The sequence below is a fragment of the Anopheles merus genome, chromosome 3R (assembly GCF_017562075.2).
Source record: "Anopheles merus strain MAF chromosome 3R, AmerM5.1, whole genome shotgun sequence".
Taxonomy (NCBI): domain Eukaryota; kingdom Metazoa; phylum Arthropoda; class Insecta; order Diptera; family Culicidae; genus Anopheles; species Anopheles merus.
In genome coordinates this window covers 46,750,345-46,777,179 of record NC_054084.1, presented here as the reverse complement: position 1 = coordinate 46,777,179, position 26,835 = coordinate 46,750,345, and the positions used below count along the sequence as shown (strand labels likewise).

Below are 26,835 nucleotides of genomic sequence, written 5' to 3'. Positions count from 1 at the left end.
TTTGCCAAAACCAAACATTATAAACACGTTTATTTTATTCAAGCAATATGCAGTATAAACCATACATTTCAATAAATCAAAACAATAATTTTGTTAATTACAAAACAACCACAATAAACCGTGTCGAATCCGACCGTTGTGCAATCGAAGGCGAAAATTGTGTTATTGAATTGGACAGAGGAGCTTACACCATCTGACGTGTGAGCAAGTGGTAGACAGCGGTGTCTATACAAAACGACTATTGTTATAAACAAGTGAACAGTTGTTTTATATGCTGGAAACCCTGTAATGCAAAAAGGTTACAATATTAAATATGGATTGAGCTGGATATGTTAGTAACTCATTCGTCTCTTTACCAAAAATGCGGCTTATAAAAATTATATTGCATTAATGAAATGCAATTTTGATATATTTGAAACTATCTTCTAGTTGAGTTATATTCGATCGATCGATCTGATCAATCGTTTGGAATTTCAAGGAAATGGGAAAAATGCTTTTCGAAAGTCAAGGCGTATCGATTATTGATGTTTCATGCCAATCTGGGCAATGAAAACGAAAGTAAACAACATATAGTCCCTGTTTTTATGAATTTGTTTATCGGGACATAATTTGAGTTGCTTGTAAAAATGTCGAAACAAGTGTAATCGTCCCTACTGAACTATAAATAAATTAAGGCAATACACACATACATAAATACAGTTTTTATTTGTTTTTCAATCAACCGGACCGGACAGAAACTATCATTATCAGGTGGCAATTGAAAAGTGGCAGCCATCAGTGAGAATAAGAAATGCAACGGTGCAATCACCACCACGCTCAAAGTTTAAACTCCTACAACACTTGATCAACAACGATCGTGAATAGGGCAAGAGAGTAAGCGAAACGAAGAGAATAATGCGCTGAGAAGGAACGAGCGGACCTGCGGTATACGGTCGTTGCGTGAGTTTCCATTAATTTTCCGCATTCGTCGCAGCCATGGGCAGCCGTGGCCCACCACAAGAGAGATGCAACGTGCGTCGTCCAGGGCTCGGTGTAGTGGTGTGGTTCCGTTTGCTAGTGGCGATGCATATATATGGGTGAGGCACTGGAGCGCCTTCTCCAGATGAATAGTCGCCCTCGTCGCCGTGGTCGTTCATTCCAACGTTCATTCCGCTAGTGCCAATTGAACGAGCAGGTTGTGTGCCGCGTCGTCGAGCCGTAATCAGTATCAGCTGTAGATCCATTCCGTTGGTTTCGTTGCCGTTTTCGTAAAGGGCGAGCAAAATAGACACTTCGGCTGCATTTCACTGTTTGTTTAGGTTGCAGTGGTGAAACTAAAAGCCTTCCGTCGTAGTTGGGCTTTTCGCGAAGTCAGTGAAATCTGTGCGTGGCTCTCCGTTCGATACGCACGATCGAAGACGCGTACTGTGCGTTGGACAGTGTTGTGAGCATTGTTGATAACACCGGATAGCAGGGGGTGGTTAGTTAGAAGAGGACTATAGCCTTTAGCAACGTACGATTGTAGTTGTGTGCGATTGTTTCGCTGAAGTGAAGAGAGTCAGCGGGAGAGCTAGTAGTTATCAGCGTCCAGCTGCGGAGAGTGTTTGTTGTTTCGTTTGAAACGGTTTGTTGTTACAGTGTGACGGATCGCGCAGTGTTGCTGTTGCTGGTTGTTTAGTTAGAAGAGAGTCCAACCGACCAAAACCACGTCAAGATGTCTGTCACTTGGGGGTATACACAATTAAACGGTAAGTCACGTGAAAAATTCAGAAATATGTTGGAGAATTGATCGATGTTGGTGATACGATCGATGTTGGTGATTGATTCCGAGGGGATCATGAAAGAAGTGTAGAGAGCATGGACGCTCCAATCGCTTTCGATTATTGATCTCGTGCAATGAGCTACTATCAGAGATCTAACTGCTGCTGGAATCAGCATTGCTACCGCGTGTAAAATACCCTCGACGGCATGGTGACACAGTTATCAGCAGAGGGTAGTTAAATCAATCACGCATCTGTTATCAGTGACGCTAGAACAATGCATTTCAATCATCCCTCTTGTATGGGAAGAAGCGTGTTACCCTTATGTCATCAAATGGGGTGTTTGGGTTTCTCAAGATATATTTCGTGTCGTGTCTTTGTAGGTTGTGTATAAAAACATTCAATTAATTTCAATCAATTTTACATTCAAATCAAGATTTAATATATACCTAAACATGTACATACATTTGCAATGGCAAACAAACATAACTTAACATAACTGCCCGTGTTTGTGTGTGCTAAAATCTCGAATAGGACTGTATGTATAATACACAGAAATAACTATTCTGTTCATTAGTGACTGATAGCTACATGCTAATTAAAAATCAATAGCATTTATTGCAGCACGTTAAACAAAGAAAAAACTTTCCTCGTTCGCCAGTTTTGTTTGGCGCCTGAAGGTATGCAAAAACAAAATTTGATATAATCGGGAAATCTACACAGGTGGTGGTTGAGATAAACTATTAATGGGGATCGAAAACGGCCGCAAAATACTACGTACCTCGATTCTCAGCGTTTCCAGCCAAAATATCACTAATTTTCGTGGAATTTTGCTGGACGTGATAGGGTTTTAGCAATAAACCTTCTTGAAATAATTATAAAATTGGGCCTAAAGAAAATTTATTTTACATTTCACAATTGATGAATCAAATCAGTACAATTTGCTGAAATGTCTGTCAAATTTAGAAAACCGCGTATCTCCGAATCCTCGTATAAGAGGTACTGCGCATGTAATTGATTCTTGCCGCTTAAACAAAAGAGCAATAAAAAACTGTTTTAAACATATTTTTCAACTAAATATGTAAGTAAGCTATCACATTTCTTAAAATGGTTTTTTCTGAAATATGATTTTTTACCCAATCGAAAAGCTATTCGCTATAATAGTTCGTTAAAAAAATAATTTTCGATTTTTTTTGCCGTTTATAAGAGAAAAAAGCAATTGCCTATAAACTAACCTATGAGTTACAGCGATCAATCTTCTATGCTACATCGCTTAACCTCGAATTATATATGTTTTATGCAATTTTACATTAACCTCGAGTTTAATCTCGATCGCATTAATGTTTAATTTTTCCTAAGTAGTCATCCATCCATGGTGAAAAAAAAAGTTTCACCTGAACGGAAAGTATATAATATACTTTCAATAAAATAGTCTAATCTCTTGAGTTTCATTATATTTCTATGCTACTGTAATTTTATTTATTGTTAGCATTCCGAAATTGAGTGTTAGCTCTACCTAGCCGATTGTGCAGCTTTACATTACTTATTTAAAAAGGCAGTTTACATTACTAATTTACACGAATAATAAAAGCAACAGTTTGAATCTGACAATTTATAGAATGTTTTAGTACCACATCGTTATAAAAAATATCGTTTTAACATTTTCAACTAATAATAATAATAATAAAATTTCAAATAATCAAAAGACCTGGGTTGGTATAAAAATCCGTATTATTTGTCTGTGTCTAAACACTTCGGTCAAACGTACCTGTTGACAGTAGCTCGCAAAACCCAAGTAAAACAATATCAAATTACAGGTTGGACGAGAATTAAATACTTTCTCCGCTTAACGACAAATACTTTTTGCCACAAATACAATTTAGCATACAGTATCACGTAGTCTAACGCGTATAGAAAATATTTCTTAGCAGGCTATTTCAAGCTTTATCACATTGTCAAGATCACCAATACATCAACCAATAAGTAGCCAGTATCTGATTCGTTATAATAGCAATGAATCGAAAGGATGGTTTGATGTTTGATGTTTTTTTTGTTGAACCACACGCTTAATGAAAACATTTTCCAGAACGTCTTGATCGTCCAAGTGGCAATAAAACTCTGAGCGAGATGGGGTAGTCGTTTGAAACATGAATTAGGACGCATATGATAATGAAAAGGCAGCCGATCAATCATCTGCTATCGACGATCATATCGTATCGTTTTGTAAATATGGAGCATTGTGCAGAAACAGGAAGGGTAACATATTTGATTATCATCGTGTCTCGAGTACCGTCGAGGGTGTTTGGTTTTATGATATCTCTATTTCTGATAATGCACAACTGGACCAGGGTCTTAAATGCGACTCTTCTTCCATATAATTTAGTAATTACAAGATAGGAACACACATCGTAGAATATGAATATGAAAATTGCAAACAATTACAAAAGCCGTTGAGTAAGCTCCACAAAACACATCAATGTTAATTAATGAAAAAAAAAACAGATATCAAACATATTATGTACATGATGTAAGCTGGTTTGAACCAAGGTTTGATCCCCCCCCTCCACCCTCTCCTCCACTTACGAAATAACATGTAAGTACTTTAAAAAGGTAGAGGGGATTTCACAAAGCCATGTGCTTACGATGGAATTAGTAGTGATGTCCTAAAGCATTGATAGAACGTATGAAATAAAGTAGCATTAATGCAACAATAAAACGTTTTACTGATAACGAGGCAAACAATTTTAACTGTTATTTATCACATGACCAGAGCTGTAATGGTTAATCCTAGATAAATAATAATAATTGTTTTTGGATCGATTCAAGTGATTGGAGGATTAAAAGGGATTTAATTACGATCGAGCGCCATACGTGTGTTTTCGTTGATATCGTTATCAGTGCCTCAGACTTATTGTGTACATTTGTTGCTGTGTATGTTTTAAACAAGGTTGTTTGAAGTATTTTTATTTGCTAATAATTAAAAAAATATTTGTGTTTTATTATGATATCGGTTATGATTGCGTGCATGGAACGTGCAGATGAAATCGTATTCAGGGTGAAATAAATTAACAGTTATCGTCATTATGTTATAGCCTCATTCATTTCATTTTAAACACCAGCCAGACAGTATCAATGGTTTCTTGATAGGCGTATTTAATGGTCAATTTAACGCCTCCTTTACAAGCTAAAGTAAGATGTTTACGTTCGGTGGCGAACGGGTCGTAAAATTTGACACCAAATGATACTGCGTTATTTATGTTGATTTCGGTTGAGTCCCAATTAAATGCAAATCCATTTCAAAATAAGTATAATTGTTTAAAAACTAAATAAATAAATAAATAAAAAAATCAAACATTACAATTTGTAATGATTTTTATTTGTTTCACCATTACACGGATATTTCATCGCCATTTTGTAATTTTCTTTTTTTTTAAAGAGTCACAAAAATCTGTCATTTTGAAATACTTTCCGTTCCAGACAGGTAATTGATCATTGTATTCAACCCCGCAATTTAGTTGTTTCATTAGTTGCGATGGGCTAACAACAAATGTGTTTTTCAATTACCATTTACACCCGTCAGATGACATATGACCGGACGGTGACAATCATTACCAGGTGGCAATTGAGCACTGGCTGAAAAGTGGCAGCCACAATAAGAAAGGCAACGGTGCAATCACCACCACGCTCAAAGTTTAAACTCCTACAACACTTGATCAACAACGATCGTGAATAGGGCAAGAGAGTAAGCGAAACGAAGAGAATAATGCGCTGAGAAGGAACGAGCGGACCTGCGGTATACGGTCGTTGCGTGAGTTTCCATTAATTTTCCGCATTCGTCGCAGCCATGGGCAGCCGTGGCCCACCACACGAGAGATGCAACGTGCGTCGCCCAGGGCTCGGTGTAGTGGTGTGGTTCCGTTTGCTAGTGGCGATGCATATATATGGGTGAGGCACTAGAGCGCCTTCTCCAGATGAATAGTCGCCTTCGTCGCCGTGGTCGTTCATTCCAACGTTCATTCCGCAAGTGCCAATTGAACGAGCAGGTTGTGTGCCGCGTCGTCGAGCCGTAATCAGTATCAGCCGTAGATCCATTCCGTTGGTTTCGTTGCCGTTTTCGTAAAGGGCGAGCAAAATAGACACTTCGGCTGCATTTCACTGTTTGTTTAGGTTGCAGTGGTGAAACTAAAAGCCTTCCGTCGTAGTTGGGCTTTTCGCGAAGTCAGTGAAATCTGTGCGTGGCTCTCCGTTCGATACGCACGATCGAAGACGCGTACTGTGCGTTGGACAGTGTTGTGAGCATTGTTGATAACACCGGATAGCAGGGGGTGGTTAGTTGGAAGAGGGCTATAGCCTTTAGCAACGTACGATTGTAGTTGTGTGCGATTGTTTCGCTGAAGTGAAGAGAGTGAGCGGGAGAGCTAGTAGTTATCAGCGTCCAGCTGCGGAGAGTGTTTGTTGTTTCGTTTGAAACGGTTTGTTGTTACAGTGTGACGGATCGCGCAGTGTTGCTGTTGCTTGTTGTTTAGTTAGAAGAGAGTGAAAACGACCAAAACCACGTCAAGATGTCTGTCACTTGGGGATATACGCAAATGAACGGTAAGTCACGTGAAAAATTCAGAAATATGTTGGAGAATTGATCGATGTTGGTGATACGATCGATGTTGGTGATTGATTCCGAGGGGATCATGAAAGAAGTGTAGAGAGCATGGACGCTCCAATCGCTTTCGATTATTGATCTCGTGCAATGAGCTACTATCAGAGATCTAACTGCTGCTGGAATCAGCATTGCTACCGCGTGTAAAATACCCTCGACGGCATGGTGACACAGTTATCAGCAGAGGGTAGTTAAATCAATCACGCATCTGTTATCAGTGACGCTAGAACAATGCATTTCAATCATCCCTCTTGTATGGGAAGAAGCGTGTTACCCTTATGTCATCAAATGGGGTGTTTGGGTTTCTCAAGATATATTTCGTGTCGTGTCTTTGTAGGTTGTGTATAAAAACATTCAATTAATTTCAATCAATTTTACATTCAAATCAAGATTTAATATATACCTAAACATGTACATACATTTGCAATGGCAAACAAACATAACTTAACATAACTGCCCGTGTTTGTGTGTGCTAAAATCTCGAATAGGACTGTATGTATAATACACAGAAATAACTATTCTGTTCATTAGTGACTGATAGCTACATGCTAATTAAAAATCAATAGCATTTATTGCAGCACGTTAAACAAAGAAAAAACTTTCCTCGTTCGCCAGTTTTGTTTGGCGCCTGAAGGTATGCAAAAACAAAATTTGATCCAATCGGGAAATCTACACAGGTGGTGGTTGAGATACACTATTAATGGGGATCGAAAACGGCCGCAAAATACTACGTACCTCGATTCTCAGCGTTTCCAGCCAAAATATCACTAATTTTCGTGGAATTTTGCTGGACGTGATAGGGTTTTAGCAATAAACCTTCTTGAAATAATTATAAAATTGGGCCTAAAGAAAATTTATTTTACATTTCACAATTGATGAATCAAATCAGTACAATTTGCTGAAATGTCTGTCAAATTTAGAAAACCGCGTATCTCCGAATCCTCGTATAAGAGGTACTGCGCATGTAATTGATTCTTGCCGCTTAAACAAAAGAGCAATAAAAAACTGTTTTTAAACATATTTTTCAACTAAATATGTAAGTAAGCTATCACATTTCTTAAAATGGTTTTTTTCTGAAATATGATTTTTTACCCAATCGAAAAGCTATTCGCTATAATAGTTCGTTAAAAAAATAATTTTCGATTTTTTTTGCCGTTTATAAGAGAAAAAAGCAATTGCCTATAAACTAACCTATGAGTTACAGCGATCAATCTTCTATGCTACATCGCTTAACCTCGAATTATATATGTTTTATGCAATTTTACATTAACCTCGAGTTTAATCTCGATCGCATTAATGTTTAATTTTTCCTAAGTAGTCATCCATCCATGGTGAAAAAAAAAGTTTCACCTGAACGGAAAGTATATAATATACTTTCAATAAAATAGTCTAATCTCTTGAGTTTCATTATATTTCTATGCTACTGTAATTTTATTTATTGTTAGCATTCCGAAATTGAGTGTTAGCTCTACCTAGCCGATTGTGCAGCTTTACATTACTTATTTAAAAAGGCAGTTTACATTACTAATTTACACGAATAATAAAAGCAACAGTTTGAATCTGACAATTTATAGAATGTTTTAGTACCACATCGTTATAAAAAATATCGTTTTAACATTTTCAACTAATAATAATAATAATAAAATTTCAAATAATCAAAAGACCTGGGTTGGTATAAAAATCCGTATTATTTGTCTGTGTCTAAACACTTCGGTCAAACGTACCTGTTGACAGTAGCTCGCAAAACCCAAGTAAAACAATATCAAATTACAGGTTGGACGAGAATTAAATACTTTCTCCGCTTAACGACAAATACTTTTTGCCACAAATACAATTTAGCATACAGTATCACGTAGTCTAACGCGTATAGAAAATATTTCTTAGCAGGCTATTTCAAGCTTTATCACATTGTCAAGATCACCAATACATCAACCAATAAGTAGCCAGTATCTGATTCGTTATAATAGCAATGAATCGAAAGGATGGTTTGATGTTTGATGTTTTTTTTGTTGAACCACACGCTTAATGAAAACATTTTCCAGAACGTCTTGATCGTCCAAGTGGCAATAAAACTCTGAGCGAGATGGGGTAGTCGTTTGAAACATGAATTAGGACGCATATGATAATGAAAAGGCAGCCGATCAATCATCTGCTATCGACGATCATATCGTATCGTTTTGTAAATATGGAGCATTGTGCAGAAACAGGAAGGGTAACATATTTGATTATCATCGTGTCTCGAGTACCGTCGAGGGTGTTTGGTTTTATGATATCTCTATTTCTGATAATGCACAACTGGACCAGGGTCTTAAATGCGACTCTTCTTCCATATAATTTAGTAATTACAAGATAGGAACACACATCGTAGAATATGAATATGAAAATTGCAAACAATTACAAAAGCCGTTGAGTAAGCTCCACAAAACACATCAATGTTAATTAATGAAAAAAAAACAGATATCAAACATATTATGTACATGATGTAAGCTGGTTTGAACCAAGGTTTGATCCCCCCCCACCCTCTCCTCCACTTACGAAATAACATGTAAGTACTTTAAAAAGGTAGAGGGGATTTCACAAAGCCATGTGCTTACGATGGAATTAGTAGTGATGTCTAAAGCATTGATAGAACGTATGAAATAAAGTAGCATTAATGCAACAATAAATCGTTTTACTGATAACGAGGCAAACAATTTTAACTGTTATTTATCACATGACCAGAGCTGTAATGGTTAATCCTAGATAAATAATAATAATTGTTTTTGGATCGATTCAAGTGATTGGAGGATTAAAAGGGATTTAATTACGATCGAGCGCCATACGTGTGTTTTCGTTGATATCGTTATCAGTGCCTCAGACTTATTGTGTACATTTGTTGCTGTGTATGTTTTAAACAAGGTTGTTTGAAGTATTTTTATTTGCTAATAATTAAAAAAATATTTGTGTTTTATTATGATATCGGTTATGATTGCGTGCATGGAACGTGCAGATGAAATCGTATTCAGGGTGAAATAAATTAACAGTTATCGTCATTATGTTATAGCCTCATTCATTTCATTTTAAACACCAGCCAGACAGTATCAATGGTTTCTTGATAGGCGTATTTAATGGTCAATTTAACGCCTCCTTTACAAGCTAAAGTAAGATGTTTACGTTCGGTGGCGAACGGGTCGTAAAATTTGACACCAAATGATACTGCGTTATTTATGTTGATTTCGGTTGAGTCCCAATTAAATGCAAATCCATTTCAAAATAAGTATAATTGTTTAAAAACTAAATAAATAAATAAATAAAAAAATCAAACATTACAATTTGTAATGATTTTTATTTGTTTCACCATTACACGGATATTTCATCGCCATTTTGTAATTTTCTTTTTTTTTTAAAGAGTCACAAAAATCTGTCATTTTGAAATACTTTCCGTTCCAGACAGGTAATTGATCATTGTATTCAACCCCGCAATTTAGTTGTTTCATTAGTTGCGATGGGCTAACAACAAATGTGTTTTTCAATTACCATTTACACCCGTCAGATGACATATGACCGGACGGTGACAATCATTACCAGGTGGCAATTGAGCACTGGCTGAAAAGTGGCAGCCACAATAAGAAAGGCAACGGTGCAATCACCACCACGCTCAAAGTTTAAACTCCTACAACACTTGATCAACAACGATCGTGAATAGGGCAAGAGAGTAAGCGAAACGAAGAGAATAATGCGCTGAGAAGGAACGAGCGGACCTGCGGTATACGGTCGTTGCGTGAGTTTCCATTAATTTTCCGCATTCGTCGCAGCCATGGGCAGCCGTGGCCCACCACACGAGAGATGCAACGTGCGTCGCCCAGGGCTCGGTGTAGTGGTGTGGTTCCGTTTGCTAGTGGCGATGCATATATATGGGTGAGGCACTAGAGCGCCTTCTCCAGATGAATAGTCGCCTTCGTCGCCGTGGTCGTTCATTCCAACGTTCATTCCGCAAGTGCCAATTGAACGAGCAGGTTGTGTGCCGCGTCGTCGAGCCGTAATCAGTATCAGCCGTAGATCCATTCCGTTGGTTTCGTTGCCGTTTTCGTAAAGGGCGAGCAAAATAGACACTTCGGCTGCATTTCACTGTTTGTTTAGGTTGCAGTGGTGAAACTAAAAGCCTTCCGTCGTAGTTGGGCTTTTCGCGAAGTCAGTGAAATCTGTGCGTGGCTCTCCGTTCGATACGCACGATCGAAGACGCGTACTGTGCGTTGGACAGTGTTGTGAGCATTGTTGATAACACCGGATAGCAGGGGGTGGTTAGTTGGAAGAGGGCTATAGCCTTTAGCAACGTACGATTGTAGTTGTGTGCGATTGTTTCGCTGAAGTGAAGAGAGTGAGCGGGAGAGCTAGTAGTTATCAGCGTCCAGCTGCGGAGAGTGTTTGTTGTTTCGTTTGAAACGGTTTGTTGTTACAGTGTGACGGATCGCGCAGTGTTGCTGTTGCTTGTTGTTTAGTTAGAAGAGAGTGAAAACGACCAAAACCACGTCAAGATGTCTGTCACTTGGGGATATACGCAAATGAACGGTAAGTCACGTGAAAACAGTAAACTATGTTGGAGAGTCGGCTAGATGAACTAGCATGTCGATCGAGCCCGCCGCTTGGGATAATTGTGCTGATGATTCTGATTCCGAGATGATCTTGATCTTGACTGCTGCTGTAATCTTCTCGAATTGCTTTCGATTATTGATCTCGCGTGATGGAGTATACTATCAGAGGTTGTGGCTGAAATCAGCACTAGAAACCGCATTAGAAATTCCCTCGACGGCATGGTGGCACAGTTATCAACAGAGGGTCATTAAATCAATCACGCACCTGTTATCAGTGACGTTGTATACAATGCTGCTCCATGTTGCTCATAGCGAAGGAAGCGTGCGAGGTTTTGTGGCACAGGGATGTTCCGAATTTGGTTATGCGGAAGTGTACAAGGTTTTGTCCGAATTGTAGCCTCAACGACGAATTGATAAACGATAAACGAACGTGGTGGTTGCGAGACATGGGCGAGGTGTTTGTGAGTCTTTGATGTTGTTTGGCTTATGTTTCTCGAAACGTCCAATGACACACAGTGCACAGTAATGGGTGAATTATGGCGAGAAGAGTTGGAAGAGTGACAGGACAAACGAATGATGAAATTTGTCCCCCGTTTTGGCAACACCTTTGTTATGAGATATTCAAGCCAAATTGGAGTTAATGAGAATCGTTTATTTAAATGTATCTTCACTTTTGTCTTGCACGGGTTGCATAACCGTTTTGGGGACAAAAGACGGTGAAAGTATGTTTCAATAATTTTAGGCTCATTGCTAACTTCGTATTTTACTAGCACAGCTTCTCTACGATATTAACAATTTAACGAAACTTTACACAGGAAACCCAAAGTACACTTAAACATAAAACTCACAAAAGAATATGCCTTTCAATACAGGCATCCATTACTTACAATCAATAAAAGGAACATCGATGATTCCATTGATAACGTCGTGTGCAGTATCAATCAAAAATGTAAAAATTTCACGTGATTTAGGCAATTTGAGTCTTTGTCAATAATCGACCGTTCTAGAGTTAACGTTCAGAGGAAATGATTGGAATAATGGGTATAAGCGAGTTACGAACGCATTCATTCTAACGCCGATCATGCGCTCGGAAGCTGCCTGAAATTCGTAGTGATTGCGAAACGCAACACAATCAAGTGTTTTGACATTGAACGTGTTGTGATAGCGAGAGAACTCATGCTCATCTGTATTTCTTTTTTGTGTGTTGTTGCCATCATGCTCCGTAGGATGCGTGATGATTTGAACGAAATTTTCTCGATCAACAGCAACGCGTAAATCCGATTTTATGGGTATCGTCATGATGGAGTTGGAAACATCAGAAAAACAATTCCATTAAATCGTTCCCAGGCTGAGATACGATCGATTAAATTGATGATAAATTGTTTGTGATTTCGTGCGCAAATACAATACACCTGTTGCGTCAAGCATTGCGTAGAAAGAGGTTTACAATATGTGTAGCTCTTTTTTAATTTTAACTTTCAAACCATCTTCATAGTCTTTATCAAACTTATTAACCGGCACGTTATAATTACAATTATAATTACAATCCACGTAAATACACTAATTTGGTCGTTTTGGTCTCGTGTAAAGTGTTTGAAAGTGAAAAAAGGTAATGTCTATTTTTGCAAACCCTACAGAACCAATGCATGTACCTTTTTTCACACCAAACCACAGAGGTTCAATTAACTAACTCCTAGCGGTGGAAAACTTTCTTCAACCGTTCAACTGTTGACGGTCTCGCAGCTTCAGTTCCCAGCTGACTCAATCAATCAGTGCGCGTCTTTAAACTTTCTAATTGCTTCAATTAACGCCACCCAAGCAATATTTTTCTGCTGGACTCCCTTTTACAGCACAACCATAGTTGTGGCTTGCGACTGTAAATGAATCGATCTGTGTAGCTTAAGCCTATCCAAAACCGACTGGATGCTGTTGATCCACCGCTAACCGGATGTAGATATGTGTGCGTGCAATCTTCGCCGCCGCGGAACCGGTACAGGAGGCTGTAAAAATATAAACAAAAAAGATCGATGTCAGCTCGCTCTTGAGAATCTCCAATGCGCAGCAACGGATGATGTGAAGTCACTGCCATGGAAACGATGATCGCAAAGCTGGCGCTGCAAAAGGGTAGCTAAAACCGGTTCGCGTAAATTCCGCGCCCACTAACCCTTACCCCTCTACCCTCCCTTCACCCCTCTTTCCAACGATGTCTGGCCTGTTCGGTGCTTTCCAACAACACTGCCGACCGACCGGTTTGTCGCGTTTAGTCACGTGATAAGGAATTCCATGGGCCACCGCCACAGCACTCATGCATTAGACAGCCGAACGGTGCTTTTCTGTTCTTGGTTGAAACCGCTTGAAGGTGTCCGTTTGTTTGTGTGTTGTGTGTGTGCGTGTTTCCCCAAACACATCCATCACTGGTTTGCTGGTGAGTAGCACAGCACACTTTGCAGCACGTGCTTTCATGTTGCTCAAATTGCGCGGAGGGAAACCGAACAGTGGCGGCGTCTAATATCGAAAGATCGCGGAAGTGTACGAAACCGAACTGTTGTACCTTTTTGTCGGCGTCGGTATTGTTGGGGCGCTCGAGCAAAAGGTCGTGTTGTGTTTTTACCGCAAAATATTGCGGACATGTTTGAGACCTTATCGTTGTTGACGTTTGTTTACTTGAAAGTACTACAGGGGTTTTAATGTACAACCGTGAGATGGAGTAAATATTATTCAAGAAGGTTCTCGTACAAGTGCGTTGTATGTACGTAAAATGTATGTTGGTTCGTCGAGCGCATTGAAAAACACTCCCAACACGTTTAGTCCAAAAGTTTATGACACGTTTTAAAAGTATTAACCAGCTGCCGACGTCATAAGCGTACGACACTCCACAATGTGTCTGATTGTTCTCGACGCAAGCGATAGTAATCATATATCATAGCTTCCAAATGATAAACCCATGACGCACATCTACTACACTTGATTGTGGTGGACACAATTGTTGTTTTTTTTGTTTCCTTTGGTTAACAACTTCCTCCCATCAGTCCCATTCCCTCACCACAAACTTTTCGATGTACTACTGTACTACTTGCGCAAAATTACAGTGTCCATCTCAGTGTGATATACGATGTGCTTGATAAATGAAAATTATTAGGTAGAGTCGGCGCCGAATGGCACAGTGTTAACGATCTTAAAACACCACCCCACCATCAACCAACGGTTGGATATTGTGCTGCCCATTACTCATGATGGGGGTTGTCGCGACTGATTAAGTGGTCTTGTGACATTTACAATGCACTGTGTGAATACACGTGATAAGAAAGCAGTTGGAAGGGGGTTTAAAAAAACACACACATACACACACACACACACACACTCAACGATTGTATGTAGATAGAACGAAGCTCTTGAGAAAACTTGAAGCACAAAGTCTGGAGCGTGCCAAAGATTTCGTCAAAAGTGCAATTTCAAGTGTTGGATTACAAAATTTCCAAATTGAACTGAACACCTCAGGCATAGTGCAATCGAGATCGCCGTAATGTGCAATAAAAGAGTAAGCTCTTTTGTTTTGATATTACTGTATTCGCATTGAGTGGTAAAATAAAGTCTATGATTAAGTGGCGACTTAATATTCAACTTGAATTTTTATTACCATGCGTTCATACAAGCAACACTCTTGAAGGAGCCACGCGCGCCTCCAACGTCAATACGCTCTTGAAAATAGGTGAGGGTCAAGAATGGTTCGATGCGCAATTTCTTATTCCGCATCTTTCCATTGATCTTTATAGATAAAACACGTCCAGATAAGTCACTATCATGAAGAAAATATGGCTGCTACAGTACACGACTTCACGATTGTCGTCAAGCTTCCATAAACAATCATCTTGAGCGATCAATCACTTAATTTGATTTCATATCCAACACGGAGCTTACACGAAGATCGCAGGTAGCGTGTATATTAACTATTATCTGCTGTTGTTGAATAGGAAAATTGACTGAATACGATTTAATCTGCCCTGTCACGAAAGTGCATTTATTCAATTTTGGTGTCTTTTGTTTTCTTAGACACCCAATGGCACACCATCTCATGTGAGATTGGTTGGGACGCTTTTAATTGTATGGTATCGTAAGTGGCTCAAACTTCTCAGATTAAACGAATCGCTCAACTTCATAACATTTGATTGACGTCAGCAACTACCACCAAGGGTTGAGCAAACCGATTGATTGGTGCTTTTTTTGGCATGCTTGATCATAACAAACCTCAGTAATGCTTTTCAAAGTGTGAAGAAGGATTCATCGCACCGGTGAGTGACAGATGATCATAATATGCTCATCATTCCCTCGTTGATGCAGTTCAATAATTTATGACAAATGAGGTTTTTTGGGGGTTTGTTGAAAATGTAATAAAATGCAATGGTTATAGAATAAAAAATAAAATAAAATAATTGTAAAAATAAAAACAAAATAATTCACTCATATGCGTTATTTCGTGACAAATGTCACACACTTAATTGTGTGCCATTTTCTTCCCCCGCGCACAAAATTGAGGTCAAGATTTCAAGTACGTAAAGCATAATACAGACCGTTAGCTGTGTACAATCACTCTGTGCATTTCTTATCATACTTTATTGCGTCAATCAAGTCAAGTTGGAGAAGATTCTGTTCAGCAGCAGAACGTTGCTAAGTGCCCTAGCCCCATTTACCACTCTGTAGAACAAAGCACGAGGCACGTTAAATCCTGCTCGAATTAAGGCCAATCAAGTGGTCGTTGGGTAGGCGTGAACAGCAATATAAAAAAAACGTCCCCCATCCTGCAGCTTCCAGTATGCAGCTACTGTCGAACGTAAAAAGTGTCTCGATAAACGTACGGTAATTCTGTACCATTTCAACGACTGACTCCTTGACACTTTCGTCGTTTTCTTCGTGCCGTTCCGTCAGTCACGATGCAAGCGTGTGTGTGCATGTTGTGGTGTCAGTTGGTCAGCATTTTGCTGCTTCCCCGGATGCATCGTGATCGGTTGCACTTAATTGTTCATAGATGACATATTGGGCCGTGAAGGGTGTTGCCTGTGCAAGGCAGGCGGTCCCCGCTTCCGGGGACGCGCACTGCGCAGTGAATTTGAGATTTCTTTCCACGAACTGTAAGCAAAATCGTGCTTAAGTGTTTGTCGTTTAAGCCATAGTGATGTGGTTCTAATATTGTTTAGGTTTTCGAACTCATTTGCTGCTGCTCTGTTCGGAAGTAAATAGCTAAGCTGATTGAATTGGTTCAAAAACAATTATTTAGATTAGGAAAAACGTTGCTTAACGATGATGGCAGCGCCCTAAGTGATTGGGTGGGGTTAGGGAAAAAGGCGTCATTCTTGTGTGATTACACTGTGAATGAGGCACACGAATGACAGTCATTATCATTACAACACTGCAAGTACTTTATTTGCTGTGCTCTTATCTGTTTTCTATTAAGGCAAAACCTCCATTTGGTTGACACTCGGGACACCATAGTGGGAGAACGAAACTGACCGTAAATGTGATGAATGGCATCGTCAATAAATAAACGAACCAAAATTAATCAACACTTTGCTCTCATTGAGCGTTCACTGTACATTTGAGTTATTACGCATATTATTTATACATTTTCCCGCCACCTTTCTTTCTCCATTCTACTACCCCCGCAGGACCCCAGAAGTGGCCGGAAATGTTCCCGCAGGCACGGGGACAGCGTCAATCGCCGGTCGACATTGTTACTTCCAAAACGCAAAACTCGGGAGATCTGCAGGAGAATCCGCTCCGCTGGACGTACGTACCAGAGAACACGCGTAGCCTGGTCAATCCGGGCTACTGCTGGAGGGTGGATGTAAACGGCAAGGGTTCCATGCTGACCGGGGGACCGCTGCAAAAGGAACAGTTCATTCTCGAGCAGTTCCACTGCCACTGGGGATGTTCGGATTCGCGTGGCTCCGAGCATACGGTGGATGGTGAATCGTTCGCCGGCGAGCTGCACCTTGTCCACTGGAACCAGAGCAAATACAAGAGCTTCGCCGAGGCTGCTGGCCATCCGGATGGTTTGGCGGTCCTGGGTGTGTTTTTAAAGGTAAGTTTCAGTTTCTTCATCGATTGTGACACACGGACTGGAATTTCTGTTAGGGCAAGGTGACTTTGGTGCGGCCTAATCCAATTGTGCAAAAACCGTGCAGGCTTCACCTGTTAGATAACGCAGCGAACAAGAATCGATTTGTGTGTGTGGGCTGCAATTTGTGCGCTTTTTGTTTTTCTCTAGAATGTCAAGTAAATTTTCTTGCACGTGCATTTACTTTATGGGTTATTGGCTATGTGTAATGTTTCCAGTCCATATGACGTCAGTTTAATGTTTTCTTTCCAGGCACTCTCTGGCAAGACTCAATTCAATTATTGGTAGGCTTGAAATTAACCTTTCGAACAAGCAGCAAGGCAAACAGTGTGCCCTTAGCACGCTTTCCGTTGCGTGTCGAAGAAAAGTGGAGAAACTTTGTACGGCGATTATATCTCACCTTGTCTACTAAACGAGATCTATGAACGCGTCTGATCTCGTTGCAGGCAAGTCACGAGACCCCCGTTCAGTAGTACACACATGATAAATCACGAGATCAGCAGTGACAGACGGGGATATTTCAAGGGCCACTTATAAATTAATTCAAAGAGTAGTTTAAATTGAAGCTGATGTTTTGAGGGAAGCTTCTGTATTTGAACTGGTAAATGAGCCATATCAAGAGATAGATAGATTCGGTAATGTTGTACAAACACTATCCGTTAATGTGATGCAGATGAGATATAATATGATCACGTTATGTTTGGTTTTCAATGCCACGATGAAGTAGAATAAATGTAAAGCATAGTACGAAAAGGATCTGTTTTTAAGTTACTGGTTCTCTGTGTACAGGGGATCGGAGGCCAATTGTTCCAATGTAGTAATTACATTATCAGTTGAAGAATAACACAATTTCCACTGTACTGAAAATATAAAGTAATTAAAAACGGGACAGTACGATCGTGTTATTTTTAATAATCAATTGAATGTTTAAAATCAACAACTTCGAGCAAAATTATGTTTAATTGTATTTTAGATGATAATCGCGATATTCGCCTTTAGCCGACGCCATTGAAACAAATTAATCTACTCTAAATCTTTCAGAACTATAATTGTTACGTACTCATATTTCTTAAGTAAAAACATGTATCCATCATGCCTTTTTTAACCGTGGCAATCATTGAAGGAGACAAGAATACAAATGACACTACATACACACCCCAGATTACATTGAGATGAAATGCATCGCAAGTGCTTTGCATAGGCAAGTGATTGCATTGTACTAATAGACTATCTTTTTATGCATTCACAGGTTGGCAAGCCGCATCCGGAGCTGGATATTATCGCTCGTTTGCTTCCGTTCATCACTCACAAGGGCGATCGCGTAAGTATCGGGCAGCGGAAATGCGACTATTTGTAGAATTTCAATAGATTCTGCCGAGGGGGGTGGGGATTGGGGGGCGTCGTAAACAACGGCCAAGCCGGTGTAGGTGTTGGGGGCTTGGTATAAAATATTCACATTACTGTAAAGGCTTTGTTACGTGATACAATTGTAGTAAATGTAATCCAACCTGCTGCTAGTCAGACTGTATCCGGGGAGTGTTCGCTTCGTTGCCCAGTACGGGGGTTTGGGATGTATCAGACGAATTGCTTGTTTACAGAAACAATCCATAGTGGAGATTATTTTCCGCGGCGGAATGCAGGGCGGCAGAATCGCTGTTAGAATTGAACAAAAACAAAAATGATGCACTTGCTGACCCAATCGTCGTACAGTGACCCTACATCAAAACGCACTCTTGCCCTTCTCGTTCGCTTCGCAGCTCGAACGTTGAATGTTTGTAGTTTCACGTGTGTTAAGTGACAGGCCTACAATGAGTAAACAACGGCGATTGTAATGGCTCCATCTTGCAGCTCGCTGCGTGATCGACAGGTTATGTTTTCCACTTTTCTCCTTCATGGGTCACCGTTGGCGAAGCATGCTCGCCCGGCCGGACATTCCGTGGAAGGAATAGCGTGTGTAGAGCACATATATGAATCGTTGACCGATTCCAAGTGTGTGGACTTGCGGGTTATCTGATAAATTGCTCGCCAGCTAGGTCAAGTGAGAGAGCAACCTACGTACACTGACGCGCAACGTCTTTATATGTGGCTTAGAAGACAACGAAACTATTTACCACTCGGTTAGCACACTTCATCCATGTTTGCTCAAGTGTTGATCAACTAATGGGCTGGCTGTCTGCAGAAAGGTTGAGACGTATTGTTCAGGGGATAAGATATTGCTGCATCCGCTTGAATCCGGATATGAGGCGTCGTTGGATGAATGTCTGGTCACTTAATCAATACGTTGAGTTGAAGTGGAGCTGGCAATATTGAAGAATACAAGAGGCATTAAACAAAGTATTTTAGAATTTGTATCAAAAACATTTTCTGTGTGTAAAAGTGTAGTACGCGCGTGAAGAAATGTATCACAAAAGTTGATCGTAATAAATTCGTCATTGAATTTACACGACCGACATTGACGCTAACAACCGTTCTGATTCAGGCAGCAACTTCATGCATATCTCCATCTAGGGCCGCCACTCGCATTATTCTGTCCCGTGTCGGTAACCTTGAAACGAGAAACGAGAGTTTTTTTTGCTGATCTCCCTCGGCGCACCATCGCCCGAGGCGGGGATCAGTGCAACAGCAACAAAAAGGCTGCACCGTGTAATGCGCCCAGCAGCTAGAAAAGTACAATTTTGCTACTCACATAAATTGTTCACCGCGGCTCTGACTGTCCCTGAACCGGCGATCGCGTTCAGTTCGGCGATCGGATAGGATGTTCCAGCGTCAACACGACTGAGCCGAATGGAATGAGGGGAGGAGGGGGGATGCTGTGTGGTTCATCGCTGGTGGTGATCATTTGATCGAGCCATTGTTACCATAGGTCTAATAAACATGGGTGGTAGAATCTGATTGATTTGAATGTTTTCGGTATCGATTGTTGTGGAGGTTTACAGCTTACAGCGACATGGTTAAATACGTTCGAGGCACGCTTAATGAAATATTGTGGTTTTTTTTTACATTTGCATGAATCAGCTTTCAGTTACATTGTACTGATGTGTGCTGAACTGTAGAATAAAAGCTACTAAAACAGTCCCAGTCGCAATTGAAATGTCCCCTGTAGCACGCCAATGCTTGCTCGTGTGAATATCAATATCATTTAAAAAAATATATTGAATTACTTTCTTTCTCAGGTTACCCTAAACAAACCACTGGACCCGGCTCGTTTGCTACCGGAGGGTAAAGCCTACTGGACGTATCTGGGATCGCTAACGACTCCTCCGTGCTCGGAGTCCGTCACCTGGATTCTGTTCAAGGAACCGATCGAAGTGTCGCACGAGCAGCTGGAGCTTTTCCGCGAAATGCGTTGCTACGATGCTGCCGAAGAGTGTCCCTGCGACGAGACGCTCAACAAGCAGTTCGACTACGGCAAGGTCATTAACAACTTTCGTCCACCGCTGGAGCTTGGCAACCGCCAGCTGCGTGAAGTCAATAGCTACTAAGCAGTATCAAATCTTAATTTCCCAACGGGTTTGAGCTTGATAGCAAGAGTTCAAAGAACAGCAACATTTAGGTGTGCGAGTGCGCCCGTGTCAATGGTAGGAGCTGGTCGATCTGTGACCGACCCATGTTAGTGCAAAGCGCGGTACGTTCGAGGTTCGCTTATGGTAATCGTGTTTTAAATTAGATTCATTTGGCCGACGCAAACAGTGTGGATGTATAAAACGTAGAGCAGCAACAGGAAGTTCTCAATTTGGGTCTCTTACCTTGTTTTGCCAGTGAAATGGGTAACGATCACAATCCGTGCCGAAAACTTGAGTTTTCGTAATGTTAAACCGCAGAGAACAATGACGCTGTAATAGAACGTGCAAAACAAGAATGCAAACAATTGGAACAAGATGAAAGCAATATTTATATGATTTATTCCACAAAACGAAAATTGAACATTTTTACCTAAGATGAGTGAAGAAATAATTAATAACGAGACGGTTTAGGTTATTAATTTCAATTAATGCAGCAAAACACTATGTATTTTTCTACACGATGCAAAGGAAATACTTTAATTCTAATCGATGAAATGTGTTTTCAGTTGAGCCTGTACGTACAAAACAAACACAGCCTGGCGAGTATAGTATTGTTGAATATGCAATTGAGTAAAGAAATGTACGCATTGCAATAGCGTATAGTGAGTAGTATATACGCTGTGCGATATCCATCAGGTAAGTCGACAAGTTAACAAAATACGTGTAGTACTCTCAAGATCGAAGTGCAATAAACGTCTTACAAGAGGGAAGCAATCCGGTATAAAAGGGTTTGTCGCGGTAGAATAAACATTGTTACTTGTTTTTTGAAAAGTTTAAGTTCAGTTGGATAGAGATGCATGCGCTGCTATACAATCTTGTTAAATATGCAATAAAATAGTGTTAAAAAAGGGAATGCAAAAGTTTTTAATAGTTTTGTGTTTTTATTGGAGGTAATGCAGTAAACCAACTTGGTGTACGGTTAGAAACAGAATGAATTGTATTTCATACAAAAACTTATAACTACACAATTTCATAGGTTACTATGATTAAATTACTTATAACCCAAATACGGCTTACTATAATTCCAATACTCCTCCTTAAGCCGATTGTTGTGTAATTCCCATAGATTGTCGATTACGTTCTTGTTTGATTCGTTGTAATGCTTTTGTAAGTCCATCTGCAACTCGTTCTTCAGTGTTAATGTAATGGAGATTCACAACATTTCGATCCAAAGCATCCCTGATGTAATGATGTCTTATATCGATATTCTTCGTTCGTGGTGTATATCCTCCATTTTTTGCAATACAGATAGTGCTCTGATTATCACAAAATATCTGAATCGATTGCTTCTTACCAAATTGTTCTAACAATCCTTTCCACCACGATGCTTCTTGTACCGCTGCTGACAATGCCATGTATTCCGCCTCGCAGGTTGATAATGCAACAGTTGGTTGTCGTTTGCAACACCATGACATCGCTCCTCCTTGCATCAAGAAAATATATCCACTGGTGGATTTCCTATCTTCTGTATCAGCGGCCCAATCAGCATCTGAATATCCAGTCATTTGTTCGTTACCTTTTCTGTAATATTTGAGTTTCATCGATACCGTTCCTCTTAGATATCGCATAAGATGTTTTACAGCTTGCAAGTGACGCGATCCAGGATTATTGTTGTATCGGCTCAGCTGATTAACTGCAAACAGGATATCAGGTCTGGTACATTGAGCTAGGTACATTAGGCACCCTACAGCCTCTTGATAAGGCACCGCTGACATCTCTTCCTTTTCTTCTTCTGTCTGTGGCGACATTTCCTTACTTAGCTTTATGGAAGAGTTCATAGGAGTAGCAACAGCTTTGCAGTCTTGCATTTTGAACCGGGATAGGATAGTTTCTATGTAGGCTTCCTGGTCAAGTGCAATTCCGTCATTTAAATAATTCACACGAATCCTTAAACAATGTTTAGCTGGTCCCAAATCCTTCATCCGGAACATGCTACTCAATTTCGTCTTCAGCTGATTCTTCATTTCTTCATTATTACTAAAAATCATTAAATCGTCCACATAAATGGCTACAAACAGCATATTTCCATTGCCATTATAGAAATATAAACATGGATCATACTTCGATTGCTCCAAACCCAGTTGTTTCAGTGCTGCATCTAGCTTCGTATTCCAGACACGACTTGATTGTTTTAGTCCGTACAACGCTTTGTTCAATCGAAATACCATGTTTTGCTTGCCAGGCTGCTCAAAACACGGTGGTTGCTCCATGTATATCTCTTCTTCCAAATCTCCTTGTAGAAAAGCAGTTATCGCATCCATCTGATTCACCAAAAGATTATCTCTGGCCGCTAGTGCAAATAAATATCTCAGGGAACTATGACGAACTACGGGTGAATATGTTTCGTTATAATCTACCCCCTGAGAATCTACCCCCTTTCGTTATAATCTACTCGCTGAGAATATCCCTTTATCACCAAGCGCGCCTTGTAGCGGTTGACTTTTCCAGCGGCATCATGTTTTGTTTTAAACACCCATTTACATTTGATTGCTTTCCTTCCTTCTGGAAGTGTTGTCAATCTCCATGTGCTGTTGTCAATCAACGCTTGATATTCTTCTTGCATCGCTACTTTCCAAAGTTCTGAATCGTTACGCGACATTGCATCCTGGTGTGTGATTGGATCCTCGCTTGAATTGCTGCTCATGATCTTTGAACTGGTAACATTGCTGAAAAGACCAGAGCCATGTGGGATTATACAATCATTATACTTCTCTGGGACTTTACGCGTCCAACTGCTTCGTCTCAGGATTTGCGATTGAGATGGTATAACGAGAGTTTCGCTGTTCACAGCTGCATCATCATCGACCACTGTTTCGTCACATTCGTTACTAGTTCCATCGGTATCTTCAGAAGTTTCATTGTTCGCGTCCGTGAAGTATTCGCTGTCGCTGTCCTCGTCGTTATTTTCACTCAAAACTGCCTCCATTTGTGATGTAGCATTCGGTGAAAGAGAAACTGTCTCTTCATGTTCAAGGAGAATCATATGCCTTCTGCTTGATTTTTCTTGGATAGGAACAGCAACACCTTCATTAATGAAATTTACTTCACGACTGACTGTTACTTTCTTCGATCTGATGTTGTACAATCTATACTCTTTGGTAAACTCATCGAAACCGGTCAGAATGCACTCTTCTGATTTAGCATCCCACTTCTTACGATATTGCTTCGGAATAAATTTCATCGCTCTAGTACCAAAGATCCGAATATGGGACAAGTTAGGTTTCTTACCAGACCACGCTTCCTGCGGAGTAACATTATGGCCTTTGGTTGGAGAACGATTCAGAAGGCACACAGCAGCAGCCACAGCCTCCGCCCAAAAACTTTTCGAAAGTTTCGCCATGTGTAACATGCACCTTGCACGCTCCACAATCGACCTATTCGCTCGTTCCGCCATGCCATTTTGTTCCGGAGTGTATGCGTTGGATGTTTGATGAACAATGCCGTGCTTCTTTAAGTAGTTTGTGGACCCTGTGTTGACATATTCTTTTCGATTGTCTGTTCTGAGTACCTTCAATTTCCGTCCAGATTGCCGTTCTACCATCTTGTGAAAATCCTGGAAAATTTTGTTTTCCTCAGCTTCCGATTTGGATTTCAAGAAATATGTCCACATCCGGCGTGATTTGTCATCCACAAATACAATATAATATCGGCTTCCTCCTAGAGATTTGACTTCCATCGGCCCGCAAATGTCAGAATGAACCAAATCGAGTATTTCAGCCGCCCGCGATCCTATATTGCTAAAAGGATGACGGCTATGTTTGCCCATTGGACATTCTTTGCAATCGGCCATGGTATCTCCAACAATATTGACGCCAGTCACTATTCCATTCGCAAGGCTTCGGACACCGTTGATGTTAAGATGGCCCATCCTTTGATGCCATAGTTCCAAGCTCCCTGTTGAAGAAACTGTCAACGCGGTTTTCTCACCTTCTTTACGTTCGTCAAGCTTGAACAGATCGTTGTCATGGCTACCAGTAGCAATGATATCGCCGTTTCGGTTAACCACTTCGCATCCTTCATTGGTGAACGTAACGGAGTAGCCTTTTTTCACAATTTGATTTACCGATAAAAGCTTCACGGATAGATTCGGGATTAGCTGCACGTCATCAACGGGAATTTCACCTTTTTGGCACGAAGGCTTCAAAACGCAGGATCCCTTCGCGGTGATTTGCATGTTCTCCCCGTTGGCTGCTACAACAGTTCCACTGGATGTTTTCGCATGCATCAAAAAATCGCTATTGTTCGTCATGTGGACACTTGTTCCGGAATCGAAATACCATTTTCCGTATTCCTTCGATCCACACGTAGAAAGCACTACATAGAACGAATCGTTTCCCTTCGTGCTGTAGCAATCCTTCGCTATATGGCCAAATTTCGAACATTTCCGACATCTCGGCCCTTTCGGAGGATTCTGTTCTTTAATTTTTTTTTAACTTTCCTTTTTGCAACAAACGCTGGTTCAGTGGATGTGGCTGGCACTTCTTGAAGAAGTTTTGTTTTGATAACGTCTCCAGTAATGGCTACACCTGAATTTTCCAAAGCCATTATCATTGGACGATATTGCTCAGACAAACCAGCCAAAAGAAGCGTTCCAATCCACTCTTCAGAAATCGCAAAGCCTATTCCGTTGAGTTGATGCGACGTTGAAATTATGCGGTTAACGTATTCGGACATGGATTCGCAAGACGACAAATCCGTTTTTATCAGCTTGTGGAGCAGTCCGACTCTTCTAGTAAGACCAGAATCTTCAAAAGCTCTCTCCAACTTAGCCCAAACTTCTCTTGCTGTCGTTGCTTCCTTGACGTGCACATAATTCAACGGATCAAGAAGAAGGATGATTTTTGCTCTTGCCTTGCGATCCTTGCCTGCATCCACGGCTACGTAGCTCCCGTCGTCATTCTTTTTCGGCTTTACCACGCACCAGAGATCTTCGAGTTCAAGGAAGGTTTGTACCGCAAATCGATGCCAGGAAGATTCGACGAAACTATGCTACTACCTGCAGCGCTTGAGGATCCAATGGAGTTCGGGTTCATCTTAAAACTTCTTCAGAATAACGGCGAAAAGATTCTGCTTCAATCACTGTACGCAGTGGAAGCGTGCTGGGCCCATAACCTATTGGAGGTAATGCAGTAAACCAGCTTGGTGTACGGTTAGAAACAGAATGAATTGTATTTCATACAAAAACTTATAACTACACAATTTCATAGGTTACTATGATTAAATTACTCATAACCCAAATACGGCTTACTATAATTCCAATAGTTTTGATGGTTTAGAACGAAAGAAAAGCATATTATATCGCCAAAAAAAGAAAACAACAAAACAACACATAACGTACACTACCAGATCTAGCCTCTCGGGTGTAAGATAACGGATGGTAGATGAGATAACCTAATTAGAATAGCATGACTATTGATGACAACCCAATGAGCAAAAATGCATCATACAGCTGTTATACGGACGTCACACGAAGCGTAAACTTTGGCGTAAACTAAATTTCAGCCATACAACCAAGGACCGTAAAGATATCAGGTCAAGTTACAGGCCCGTTTTGACAGCTAGGTGCAAGAAGAATCGACGAAGAAAACTGACAGTTAGTTTTCCGCGTTTGGCGAACGCTTCAAGTTCTCGAAGGAAAATTTCCATTTTAAATCACGGGCTGTGTTCTAATAAACTAAAATATTCACCCAAATTGATCTCCACCAAATATTGACCATGCAAAACGTAAACAATCCATCAATACATATACAAGAGGAAAACCATCTGTCAAAATCGGAGTCCTGGGGGGGATCGCCAAAAGCGCTATAACTACACCTCATTTTACATTCCACCTTGCATACAACCCTATAATCTTTGGACAGGAAGTTTACGCTCTCCCATACAAATCAAGCGTAAACTTTTTGAGTTTACGCTTCGTGTGACGTCCGTATTAAATTGGTAAAAGTAAGGCTCAGCCCTCTACGTTACATTGGAGAAGCGTTACATTCCTTAAAATATTTCCAAGCAGCATTTTTATTACAGTTTTGTCATCCAGGCGACCGACCAGTGTGCATTATTTGAATAAAAAATATTTTAAACTGCGATGAAAAACAAGTTAATTGCTTTAAGATGAATCGATTTCTACGAGATTTCATTTTTAAATAACAAGTAAATAAGAGGTTTAATATTTTTCATTGCTGCACTATGATTTATGAAA

General features: G+C 40.3%; 1 protein-coding gene across 2 annotated transcripts; it reads left to right on the top strand.

The window, feature by feature from the left end:
• Positions 1-1,088: 1,088 nt before the first annotated feature.
• On the top strand, positions 1,089-21,492 carry LOC121595884 (carbonic anhydrase 2). 2 transcript variants are annotated; one of them, XM_041920232.1, is made up of 4 exons: positions 1,089-1,727; positions 16,625-17,040; positions 18,326-18,397; positions 20,250-21,492. In XM_041920232.1, exons 1-4 carry the CDS (start codon positions 1,694-1,696, stop codon positions 20,556-20,558), a joined length of 831 nt encoding a protein of 276 aa, XP_041776166.1. In that variant the 5' UTR covers positions 1,089-1,693; the 3' UTR covers positions 20,559-21,492. The 2 variants fall into 2 exon arrangements, with proteins under 2 accessions (XP_041776166.1, XP_041776165.1); XM_041920231.1 differs by lacking the exon at positions 1,089-1,727 and adding an exon at positions 9,982-10,941.
• Positions 21,493-26,835: the final 5,343 nt, after the last annotated feature.